Source organism: Stegostoma tigrinum, chromosome 1, assembly GCF_030684315.1.
Source record: "Stegostoma tigrinum isolate sSteTig4 chromosome 1, sSteTig4.hap1, whole genome shotgun sequence".
NCBI classification, from domain to species: Eukaryota; Metazoa; Chordata; class Chondrichthyes; order Orectolobiformes; family Stegostomatidae; genus Stegostoma; species Stegostoma tigrinum.
In genome coordinates this window covers 19,889,776-19,902,508 of record NC_081354.1, presented here as the reverse complement: position 1 = coordinate 19,902,508, position 12,733 = coordinate 19,889,776, and the positions used below count along the sequence as shown (strand labels likewise).

The 12,733-nt window shown below is 41.9% G+C and overlaps 1 protein-coding gene across 2 annotated transcripts in view; it reads left to right on the top strand.

Moving 5' to 3' along the window:
* sclt1 (sodium channel and clathrin linker 1) overlaps positions 1-12,733 on the top strand; it is a 102,386-nt gene that overhangs the window by 48,415 nt on the left and 41,238 nt on the right. The window contains exons 13-14 of one of the 2 annotated variants that reach the window (XM_048530584.2): positions 5,314-5,491; positions 10,151-10,249. In XM_048530584.2, the coding sequence (XP_048386541.1) occupies positions 5,314-5,491; positions 10,151-10,249 (277 nt within the window). The remainder of the gene's footprint in view (positions 1-5,313; positions 5,492-10,150; positions 10,250-12,733) is intronic. The other variant, XM_048530592.2, reaches the window with a different exon arrangement.

Below are 12,733 nucleotides of genomic sequence, written 5' to 3'. Positions count from 1 at the left end.
AGCAGAGAATTCTCATTACTAATGACAAACATTGTTTTGAGTAAGCAACAATCTTTCAGTAACACAAGTGATAATGGCAAATTTTACTTTACCAGTCAAAAACCTAAGAGGACTTAAGATGTCTGGCCTGAACAGCAAATCAAGGCAGATGACCTGCATAGACTACCATAGGTGCCATACCAACATCAACAGATTCTTGACAGATTCAAATAGAAGAAATTGCCTGGTTTAATAATCCAGAACAGAAAGTTCATTAGAAAGATACTGTCCAGTTCAGAATCCCAGGAAACAGTAAAGTAATTGCTTCAACAGAACAACTGTTTTCCATGATTAATATTTTGTAAATTAGAGACCCCATGTGTTATTATGGAGCAACTACTCACATTACCAGTGAGGAGCCCTTCTGTGAAGGAAACTCACAGGATTAAAGGCCATCCAAATACATCAGTAGACCTCTGATAAGGTCTAGAAGGTACAGCATCCTCTGCAAAAGATATTTGAGAGATAAAAGATCCTTCAGTGGAGAAGTGAAAAACAGAGCAAGACCAGAGTCTACAGTTCTCAAACAAGAGACCTGCTATAGTTTTGGGGAGAAAATGGTTATTGTTAAATTTATATAATTATAAACATAACTGCATAATGGCTTAAAGAGCTTTCTCTTCAGAGAGTCGGTGTGGACTTGTTGAACCAAATGGCCTGTTTCCACATTGTAGGGATTTGATTTGATTGATAAATATGGAGTGACAAATAGCTGGAGAGCAGGAGGGTGATTTTGTATACGGTAATGAGCCTAAAGGGTTAGTTTTTGTGTTACATTCACTCCAGCCATTTCTGCTGATGCCTCAAACACTATCTGAGTGCATTACAGTGACCTTATAAAGCTGATGCAGTTAACTATACCTACCAAATGTTGTTGTGTTTACTGATGTTGTACAATAAAGCACCATGTAGCCTAAGAGCAGTCAGTGCCCTTTTGTAAATATTCGATGATTGTGGAACCTCTACCACTAATCACTACATAGGCCCAAAACAAGATGCCGACCCTTAATCCTTATAAAGTACCCCATACTGGTATAATTGGCACAGCCCACAGTACCAAGAATGGTCATCTGGGAAAGTAGTGCAGATAATTAAAATGGCCAGACAGAAATTAAAATTAAACATTTATTTAATATTGTTCAATCTTCTTAGCAATTACTGCTCTTTGAAAGTCTGAATTCTTAGGTGTACATTATTGAACAGTTGGAACATAGAACATAGAATATTACAGCGCAGTACAGGCCCTTTGGCCCTCGATGTTGCGCCAACCTGTGAAACCAATCTGAAGCCCAACTAACCGACACTATTCCATTATCATCCATATGTTTATCCAATGACCATTTAAATGCCCTTAAAGTTGGTGAGCCTACTACTGTGCAGGCAGGGCATTCCATGATCTTACTATCCTCTGGGGAAAGTTGGATTATTTTCCATTAAACTTCGTATCACATTCCCAAACTTCATGTGGTTTGAAAATTGATGATGTCGTTGAAGCTTATGCATCAGTATTCAATGAAAATTTACAATCGATTGACAATTTCTAATTGAACTCCTTCAGAACAGACCTAGGATTTTTGAAAACCGTGGTGGTATTTCTGTACCAATCAGCAAACTTAATATAAACATGGATATCATAAAAATAGTGATCAGAGATAATGGGAACTGCAGATGCTGGAGAATCCAAGATAACAAAGTGTGAAGCTGGATGAACACAGCAGTCCAAGCAGCATCTCAGGAGCAGAAAAGCTGATGTTTCTGTCCGAGACCCTTCATCAGAGAGGGGGACGGGGAGACGGTTCTGAAATAAATAGGGAGAGAGGGGGAAGTGAACCGAAGATGGATAGAGGAGAAGATAGGTGGAGAGGAGAGTATAGGTGGGGAGGTAGGGAGGGGATAGGTCGGTCCGGGAGGACGGACAGGTCAAGGAGGCGGGATGAGGTTAGTAGGTGGGAAATGGAGGTGCGGCTTGAGGTGGGAGGAGGAGATTGGTGAGAGGAAGAACAGGTTAGGGAGGCGGAGACGAGCTGGGCTGGTTTTGGGATGCACTGGTGGGAGTGGATGAGCTGGGCTGGTTTTGGGACGCAGTGGGGGAAGGGGAGATTTTGAAGCTTATGAAGTCCACATTGATACCATTGGGCTGCAGGGTTCCCAAGCGGAACATGAGTTGCTGTTCCTGCAACCCTCAGGTGGCATCACTGCTCCTCCCCGACAGAATTCATCTCCACCTGCCTGGACTCCATTTTCTCCCCCTTGGTCCAGGAACTCCCCACCTACGTCCGCGACACCACCCATGTTCTCCACCTCCTCCAAAACTTACAATTCCCTAGTCCCCAACACCTCATTTTCACAATGGACGTCCAGTCCCTATACACCTGCATTCCTCAAGCAGATGGCCTCAAGGTCCTCCGCTTCTTCCTGTCCTGCAGGCCCAACCAGTCCCCCTTCACTGACACCCTCATCCACCTAGCCGAACTCGTCCTCACCCTCAACAACTTCTCTTTCGATTCCTCCCACTTCCTGCAGACAAAGGGGGTGGCCATGGGTACCCGTATGGGCCTAAGCTATGCCTGCCTCTTTGTAGGTTACGTGGAACAGTCCCCTCTTCCGCACCTACACTGGCCCCAAACCCCACCTCTTCCTAAGTTACATTGATGACTGTATCAGTGCTGCCTCATGCTCCCAAGAGGAGCTCGAACAGTTCATCCACTTCACCAATACCTTCCACCCCAACCTCAAGTTCACCTGCGCCATCTCCAACACATCCCTCACCTTCCTGGACCTCTCTGTCTCCATCTCAGGCAACCAGCTAGAAACCGATATCCATTTCAAGCCCACCGACTCCCACAGCTACCTAGAATACACCTCCTCCCACCCACCCTCCTGCAAAAATTCCATCCCCTATTCCCAATTCCTTCGCCTCCGCTGCATCAGCTCCCTGGATGAGGCATTCCACTCCCGCACATCCCAGATGTCTACGTTCTTCAAGGACAGCAACTTGCCCCCCGCAGTGGTCAAGAACGCCCTCGACCGTGTCTCCTGCAACACATCCCTCACACCCTGCCCCCGCACTAACCACCCAAAGAGAATCCTCCTAGTCCTCACCTACCACCCCGCCAACCTCGAAATACAACACATCATCCTCCGACACTTCCGCCATCTACAATCCGACCCCACCACCCAAGACATTTTTCCATCCCCACCCTTGTCTGCCTTCCGGAGAGACCACTCTCTCCGTGACTCCCTTGTCCACTCCACACTCCCCTCCAACCCCACCACACCCGGCACCTTCCCCTGCAACCGCAGGAAGTGCTACACTTGCCCCCACACCTCCTCCCTCAACCCCATCCCAGGTCCCAAGATGACTTTCCATATCAAGCAGATGTTCACCTGCACATCTGCCAATGTGGTATACTGTATCCACTGTACTCGTTGTGGCTTCCTCTACATTGGGGAAACCAAGCGGAGGCTTGGGGACCACTTTGCAGAACACCTCCGCTCGGTTCGCAACAAACAACTGCACCTCCCAGTCACGAACCATTTTAACTCCCCCTCCCATTCCTTAGACGACATGTCCATCCTGGGCCTCCTGCAGTGCCACAATGATGCCTCCTGAAGGTTGCAGGAACAGCAACTCATATTCCACTTGCAGCCCAATGGTATCAATGTGAACTTCACAAGCTTCAAAATCTCCCCTTCCACCACTGCATCCCAAAACCTGCCCAGCTTGTCCCTGCCCCCCTAACCTGTTCTTCCTCTCACCTATCCCCTCCTCCCACCTCAAGCCGCACCTCCATTTCCCACCTACTAACCTCATCCCGCCTCCTTGACCTGTCTGTCCTCCCCGGACTGACCTATCCCCTCCCTACCTCCCCACCTATACTCTCCTCTCCACCTATCTTCTCCTCTATCCATCTTCAATCCGCCTCCCCCTCTCTCCCTATTTATTTCAGAACCCTCCCCCCATCCCCCTTTTCTGATGAAGGGTCTAGGCCGGAAGTGTCAGCTTTTGTGCTCCTAAGATGTTGCTTGGCCTGTTGTGTTCACCCAGCTTCACACTTTGTTATCATAAAAATAATCAGAGTTCATTTAATATGATGATCTATACCTTGAGAAATTAATTTTAAAATTATATCTGTTGTGACAATAATAGACTAATAAAGACTTTCAGAGTAGTTATTTGCAAGAGTGTCCCAGCATTTTGTCTTCTGAGTTCTTTTTGTGCATACTATTGCAGGTATCATGCAAAGTTTAAATTTGTATTGGTATTTGTCTCAGATTGTTGATACTGAATGGCCTGATTAAGCATCAATCTATCAATAAAGCTGCATCTGTGCTGAGGAAACGAGACAACAAAGTGTGGAGCTGGATGAACACAGCAGGCCAAGCAGCATCTGTGTTCCTAAGATGCTGCTTGGCCTGCTGTGTTCATCCAGCCCCACATTTTGTTGTCTCGGATTCTCCAGCATCTGCAGTTCCCATTATCTCTGATGCAATTTTAACCCCCAACCCCGGCCTCACGCTGAGAACTCTGCTTTCCAAACCTAAACACTCAAATTTCAAATATGGTAAAGCAGCATAGAGTGCTGGGTTTAATAAAATTGGCTTCTTGGACTCAAACAATTCAGTAACTTCTGATATAGAGACAAATACAGACGTAAATGAAAAAAGAGGATACTCAGGAAATACTGAGGTCAAGCATTATCTGCAGAGCCTCTATCTACAATGTCATAAAATAAATCCACAGACTCTATGTAATTCATGAGAAGTTTTTTTTTCCTCTATAAAACTGATGTCAAGTGCATTTCTTCTCTCATAACAGTTGAAATCCGGAACTCTGTCACTCAGCAGTTGAAGATGAGTCAAAAGAAAATTTCATCATTCGTAGAATTTTGTTTGATAATGATATCAGAGTTATTGAACCAAAGATTGAGTTATGATATATAGTAGCCAAAATTCTAAAACAGTAACAACAATCATTTGAAACAGACAGTAACTCCGTTCATTAGTTAGACCAGGTTAACTGCACTCTGATTTGGCTAGGATGGAGTTGCTTCCAGTCGGACTTCCCTGGTTGATGGTCTCACTCCTGACAGTCCCATCTGGTTGAAGGTTTTTGCCTGATTTTATACTTTGGCTGCATGGTAACTGCTCTGAACGAATTCACTTGGCTGTTTGTTAACATTTTTGGAGAATTGTCAGTTTATTTCTGCAGCAAACTTAAACCAATCTGAAAACATAGGATTCTTCTATGGATGTTAACTGTTGCCTTTGCAGACTCCGTGTAGCTGCACAAGATTCAGAACAGTTGCGAAAAGAAAGAATTTCTCTTGAAATGCAAATTGGTGAACTTCAGGAAAAATGTGCAAAGATGGAAGAAGAGAAATATGAGGCAATAGCCAAGGTTCGGGACAGCATTCAACTCCTTGAAGAAGCAAACTTACAGAAAGACCAGGTAAGATCATATATAAGATTTTTGTTCAAGCTACAAAGTGAATGGTTACAGAAAGGCTCTTTTAACTCTTTATTGATAGTCTGAAAACAGTTTGTGCCTCATACGTGCAACCATAATCTTTTGTAGAGTTTATTTTACTGGTTTTACATCATTTTTGAATGAGATATGAACATTGTTGAGTGAAAAGCAGTGAAAGCTGTTGGGCATTTTTTTTAACCTGGTTTTACATCATTTTTCAGTGAAATGTGAACATTGTTGAGTGAAAAGCAGTGAAAGCTGTTGGGCATGCACTGTATGGTGTCAGATGTGACTTAGTTAGTAGCACTGTTCCCTGAGTCACAAGGTTTTTGAATTCAAGTCCCTTTTCAGGACATCAATGCAGAAATCTTGGCTGTCACTCAGTGGTAAGGGAGTCCTGCATGTGTTGGAGGACCTGTCTTTCAAATGAGAAATTGAATCAACAACCTGACCACCATTTCAGAGGAATGTAAAAAATCCCAGTGTTAGTTCATAAGTTGTCCCACTAGTATCTTGGCAAATACAGCCCTTAATTAACACCACACAAGATGTGCTTTGTCTGGGCATAAACACACTTCTGTTTATGGCTACATGCTGTGCCCAAATGGGGTGTCACCGTTTCCCACATTGCACCATTTCATTGCTCTAAAGAGCTTTGACCCATCCTGGATTCATTGGAAGATACTACATATATGGGAGTCTTTCTGTTTTGTTTGTACAGAGTTTCTAATGTAGAAAACTTTTATAATAAACCTTACAGAGCTGTAACACCAATAAATAAATACTGAACTAAAAGAGGAGATATCAGAAGATCAACCAAGTACTTGGTCAGAGATATGAATTTTAAAAGTATGTGCTTAAAAATGATGTTCCTTTCAGATGTGTATGGACAAAGGGAGTTATAGACAGAGCCATACAACACAGAAACAGATCCTTTGTTCTAACTTGCCAATGTCAACCAAGTTTCCCAAATTAAAGTAGTCCAACTTGCCTGCGTTTGACCGATATCCCTTTAAACCTTTCCTGTTCATGTATCTATCCAAATATCTTGTAAATGTTGTAACTGTTGTTCATTCCACATATGCACCAATGTCTGTGTGAAAAAGTTGTCCCTCAGGTCCTTTTTTAAATTTTTCTCCACTCACCTTAAAAATATGCCCCCTAATTTTGAACTCCCCCACCCTAAGGAAAAGACCTTTGTTATTCACCTTAGCTATGCCCCTCATGATTTTATAATCCTCTGTAAGTTCACCCCTCAACCTCCTACGCTGCAGTGGAAAAAGTGCCAGCCTGTCCAGCCTCTCCTTTTGATTCAAGTCCTCCAATCTCAGAAATGTTTTGGTAAATCTTTTCTGAAATTTCTCTAATTTAATCATTGAAGAAGGTTCCTATAGTCAGGTGACCAGAACTGTACACAGTGCTCCAAAAGTGACATCACTAATGTCCTGTACAGCCTCAACATGACATCCCAGCTCCTTTATTTAATGGCCTGAGCAGTAAAAGCAAGCATGCTAAATGCCTTCTTAACCACCCTGTGTACCTGTGATGCAACTTTCAAGGAACTAAGTACCTGAATCTCTAGGTCTATCCGTTCGACAAGGCCCACCATTAACTGTATGTCTTGCCCTTGTTTGTTTTACCAAAATGCAATACCTCTCATTTATCCGATTAAACTCCATCTGCCATTTCTTAGCCCATTGGCCCGTTGATCAAGATCCCTTAGAAATCTTAGATAACCTTCTTCACTGTGGACTACGTGCTTAATCTGGTTCAGCCTCTGACACTGACCAGGGGAAGAGACGGAGATGATAGGGGGAGCAGTGTTTTTGTTGGTCCTTCTAATATTTAATTAAAGGAAGGTTCTGTTTTTCCAAGGCTGGAATTTAGGTATTCACAAAGCCAAAATTAGTCAATGGAGAGTCAAAAGAACTGGTGGGGAAGTAGAACTTTAAATCATCAGGGCATATGTATAACTTAATGTGCTTTTACATAATGCTGTAAAATGGCATGACTTTGATGAGAAATAGTAGGGGAGCCAAGGATAGATCATTGAGAGACTCCAGAACTAACAGTTTAAGAATGAACGAAAGCCATTGTGGGAGATTTTCTGGTTAAAACTGTACAGATTAGAAATCACAATTCAGATGTATCCTTTAAACATTGAGGTAGGCTATGTATTTAGAGTTAATGTCATAATGTACTGAAAGTTGACTCTTTAAAGATGGTTTTCTCTACGTAATTAGCAATGTTGAATGACATTAAAATGGAAAATTGATCAAAATATATAAACTAACTCTCTGAAAAACTTTGCAGGAAAATACTTGGACACAGAGAGCTCTACACATTGTAGGCTTTTCTGCTCATTTCTGTGTGTCGTTTTGTTAGCCTTCACGAATGTTAAACTGCTGTAATCCTGGAAACCAGAAAGGATTCATCTGAGTTTTTCCCAGAACTACGAAAGACCTTGCATTGTGAATGTTTTCATTTTAATTTCTGTTGGTATGATCTTCGCATTTAGCCCTTCAAAAACCCACATGAGCATTGACTTCAAAAATGTTAAATTATACATATGGAGAAAAATAATTTGAGTACTGATGCATTAGAGGTTTCCGTGTAATTTTCATGTTTTTTCCACAACTTGTATAATTTGACATTTTCTATCTGTGAACTTGTAGATAAACCAGTGTTAATCATTTAATCTGAGATTAGGTATACTTTTGGTGTTTTATGCTAAATACATTGTGCAGGATATTTGCTATCAAGGCAGTAAGTTCGATTAGAAGACTCTTAACCTTTAAAAGATCAAAAAATCTTAAAAAAATTAAAAGTTTCCTTAAAAACTTTCAAGACAAAGCCCTTAAAAGCCATATTTACCTTGTGGCAAGATGGTGGTAGAGTGGTGTCAGACGTCCTGCCTTTGGTGGTGCCCGTAGTTAGGTGAGTGCTGAAGTGGATCAGGCAAATGACCTGCCTCGATTGTTTGAGACGTCAACCCATTTTAATAAAAGGCTGATTGGTCCTCTAGTCTCTACCCAATGTCCCTTTATACCTCCATAGCCACTCATTGAACATCCTGTCTGGACAGACACCAAAAACCCATGTAGAGATTAAAAAAAAATACAATTAAACTTCTAGCAATCTAAGAGAACTCTTACTTTTATACAGTTGTTACTGGGAAGATTCAAGCCATGGTTTGCAGTTCCTGCTCCAAACTTGTAGCTATGGAACCCATCCCTCTCCAAGGAAATAGTATGAGATTAGAACATAAAAATCAGGAGCAGGAGTAGGCCATCTAGCCCTTTGAGCCCACTCTGCCATTCAATAAAGATTGGAAAAACTTTAAAGGTCAACAGAGAGCCACAAAAAAGCTATAAAGAAAAGTAAGATAGATTATGAAAGTAAACTAGCTCAAAATATAAAGACAGAGAGCAAAAGTTTCTACATGTCAGCCTGTTCAAAGCATTGGTGTCCCATTTTATCCCAAGCTGAATTTCTTATCTCATATTTACATCAGTACTAAGATCCTCTGTTTCCACTACTGTAACATCTCTCAACCTTTGACTCTGTGTCTCTATGACTCTCCCCTGTTTTAGCCTATCTGCTGTTGAAATTCTCTTCCATGCTTTTTTGTTCTAGTTATGACTATTCTAGACCATCCAAGCTGGTCTTCCTGCACGCAAAGGCAGCTCCTGCCCCAGCCCCCTTAAATGTAAGGTCATTCAGATCACTGCTGCCCTGGCAGAACTTTCAGAAAGTCCTGTCCCTATGTCACACTTGTACTCCCTGATTTACGTTGGCTCCAGGTCAAGCATCTTGATTTTAAAACTTGGATTCTTGTTTTACAAATTTATCTGTGGCCATGCGCCTCCCTACCTATGTAACCTCCTATATCCCTCTGAGATATCTGTGCTTCTCTAAATCTGTCCTCCTGTGCATTTCAAATTAATATTTAAAAAATACTCCAAGTTTGTGGATTTTCTATTTGCAGATCCATGCTGATTACACCCAATAGGATAATATTTACCCAAGGTTTCATTTATCACATCCTTCATGACAGCCTCTACCATTTTTCCTGCTACTGATGTGAGGCTGACAAGTCAGAGGGCTTGTTTGGGATTTGAATCCAGGATGTCTTACACACTCATCCCTAAATATGCCTAAATGAGTGCAATATCCCTAATCCAATGAGCAGGCTGTCTTGCAGCATTTCTTTTCTTCCTTCGGTACACTTCTTAAAACATACAGCTTTGTCCAAGCTTTAAGTAATCTGACCTAATATCCCCTTATGTGCTTATGTCATACTGTTTTGTCATGCCCTTGATAAATGATTAGGACTTTTTGGTAAATTACAGGTACTATGCCAATATAAATTCTTGCTGTCTTCTGACTTTATTTTTAGGATGCATTTGTTTGCATTTACTTTGAGATCAGTCTATTATATCGGACTATTCCCTTGATTTGCTTTGAATAAGTAAAGAATTGTACTTACTTTTACTTCACTTTATGGAATTCAGACCTATTGTTTAGCAGCAGTTGAAAATAGTAGAATTTGTATTTCATTCAGCTGGTCAATCAGAAATAACAATTCTAAAGTAACTCCTTCTCGATGATTTCCTTTTCCCATTTTTGCAAACCCTCCAGGTTTTACTACGTGAAAAACAAAAGGATGAGGAAGTGGCAAAAATGAAGGAAGCCATGGTGCAGCTTGTTCAAGAAGCTGCAGTTCGGACAAGAAAGGAGGTTGAATTAGATAAACAGCTGTGCATTTTAACTTTTATGCTCTGGAAGATTTAAACATGTGACACGAATCTAATGTTCAATATTTTCAGCTAAGACAAAATAGAAAATGTCCTGAATATTTTAGTTCCTTAAAGTGTTTCTTTGAATACTTTGTTTTTAAGTTATGTTTTTTTAAAGTCTTTCAACTTCTGTGCTTTGTCAATGATATTGAAAGCCGTGTGTTAGAAGAAATATGTGAATAGCCTAGGATTGATTGTTTTTTAAATTATCCCTTACTGTCACGTGGCCGCTCTCTTCACTGCTGTCACCAATAGAATGACCGCAGTTGCAAACTTTCTGGCCCAAACTTTCTGCATGATTTTCACCAGACTTCTACATAATCTGGGCAGAAATGAACAAAATAGCACAAAGCATCACAACGTTCATTGCAAGTATTGCTCTAAAATTAATTTTTACGCCGGTCTGGCAGCATCTGGGCAAGAGGAAACAGAGTTAACATTTCAGGTCCGGTGACCCTTCAAGGCAACATCTGCCCATTCACCTCCTCCCTCCCCAGTATCCAAGGGCCCAAACATACCTTCCAGGTGAAGCAACACTTCACCTGCACTTCCCAGAATCTAGTCTACTGCATTCGCTGCTCACAGTGTGGTCTCCTCTACATTGGGGAAATGAAGCATAGACTTGGCGACTGTTTCGCAGAACATAGAACATTACAGCACAGTACAGGCCCTTTGACCTTCGATGTTGTGCTGACCTGTCATACCAACCTGAAGCCCATCCAACCTACACTATTCCATGTAAATCCATATGCTTGTCCAATGACGACTTAAATGTACCTAAAGTTGGCGAATCTACTATGTTCTGCTGGCAGAAAAAGCCCTGAACTACCTGTTGCCTGCCACTTCAATGCACGGCCCTGCTACCTGGCCAATATCTGAGTCTTTGGCTTGCTACAGTGTTCCAGTGAAGCCCAATGCAAACTGGAGAAACAACACCTCATTTTCCGCTTGGGGACCCAACAGCCCCCTGGACTCAATATTAAGTTCAATAATTTTAGGGCCTAAACTCTCCCATGTCCCAGCCCCCACCCCACCCACCAGGCCTTGTTACCACATAGCCAGCCATTTACCTACCCCCTGTTGTTCGTCATTAACAACTACGCACCCTCCCAGCCTGATCATTAGCAACTCCTTTGTCTGTCTAACTGTCTTTCTCTCGCTTTAGGCTCTGTCCTACTGTTCATTCCCTACCCCACCCACCTCCCTATTTTCTGCATATAATCTGACATTTTGCCAGCCACCATCAGTTCTGAGGAAGGGTCACCGGACCCAAATCATTAACTCTGTTTTCTCCTTCACGGATGCCGCCAAACCTGATGAGCTTTTCCAGCAACTTTGTTCTTTTTTCTGTCTAAACCCTTCCTTTTTATACACCCATCCAGGTGACATTTAAATGTTGTAATTGTACCAGCCTCCACCACTTCCTCTGGCAGCTCATTCCAGACATGCACCACCCTCTGCATGAAAAACTTGCCCCTTAAATCCGATTTAAATCTTTCCCCTCTCACCTTAAATCTATGCTGTCTAGTTCTGGACCCCACCCCCCCCAGGAAAACAAGTTTGACTATTCACCTTCTTGATGCTCCTCATTCCGCTGCTGCGACAATTACTTTGAGTTCAATGAATTGACCTTTCCTTGATACTGAAGATTTGTGAGAGATCATTCTAATCATCGTGTTTGGAAATGCTGTTGCACCTCTGAACAGTTAGGACTTGAACACAGGCCACTGAAGATTTGTGAGATCAGCAGTCAGTTGAAGACTTATAGGCATGTCCTGCTCTGCTGTTTAATTTATGTACTTATAATTTATAACTGAAGAGAGCAGTGACTAGCAATTGGTTGAAGCCACTTACAAAATAAGACCAAAAGCATTAAATCAGCCAATTGAAAAGCAACACCATTTTGCTTTGCGATGAAGGACAGTGACCTGTTCTTGTCATGATCACTTATGATTGATTACACTGATTTGTGAGATTTTACATTCAGGGTCATGTCAAGCAGTGGGATTGGAATTTCTGTGGGAATTCTGTGGGAATTTCTGAAGAAGGGTCTGGGCCTGAAACGTCAGCCTTCCTGCTCCTCTGATGCTGCTTGGTCCGCTGTGTTCATCCAGCTGTACACCTTGTTATCTCAGTGGGATTGGAAACTTTATTTTGTCAAATGGATTTTCCAGTGGATTATGGGGGCAATTTGCTCATTGTATCAAATGGAAGTTAAATTTAGGGGAAAATACAAAGAATTCTTCAGTCCTGATAGAATGTATCATTCAATGGTTGATCTTTTAGAGTTAACTGTGAAAATGTAAATTGATTCAAGTTTAATTAGAGAATTATCTGAAGACATGCTTACTTTATATAGCCTCTCTGATGGAGGGTCTAGGCCCGAAACGTCAGCTCTTGTGCTCCTGAGATGCTGCTTGGCCTG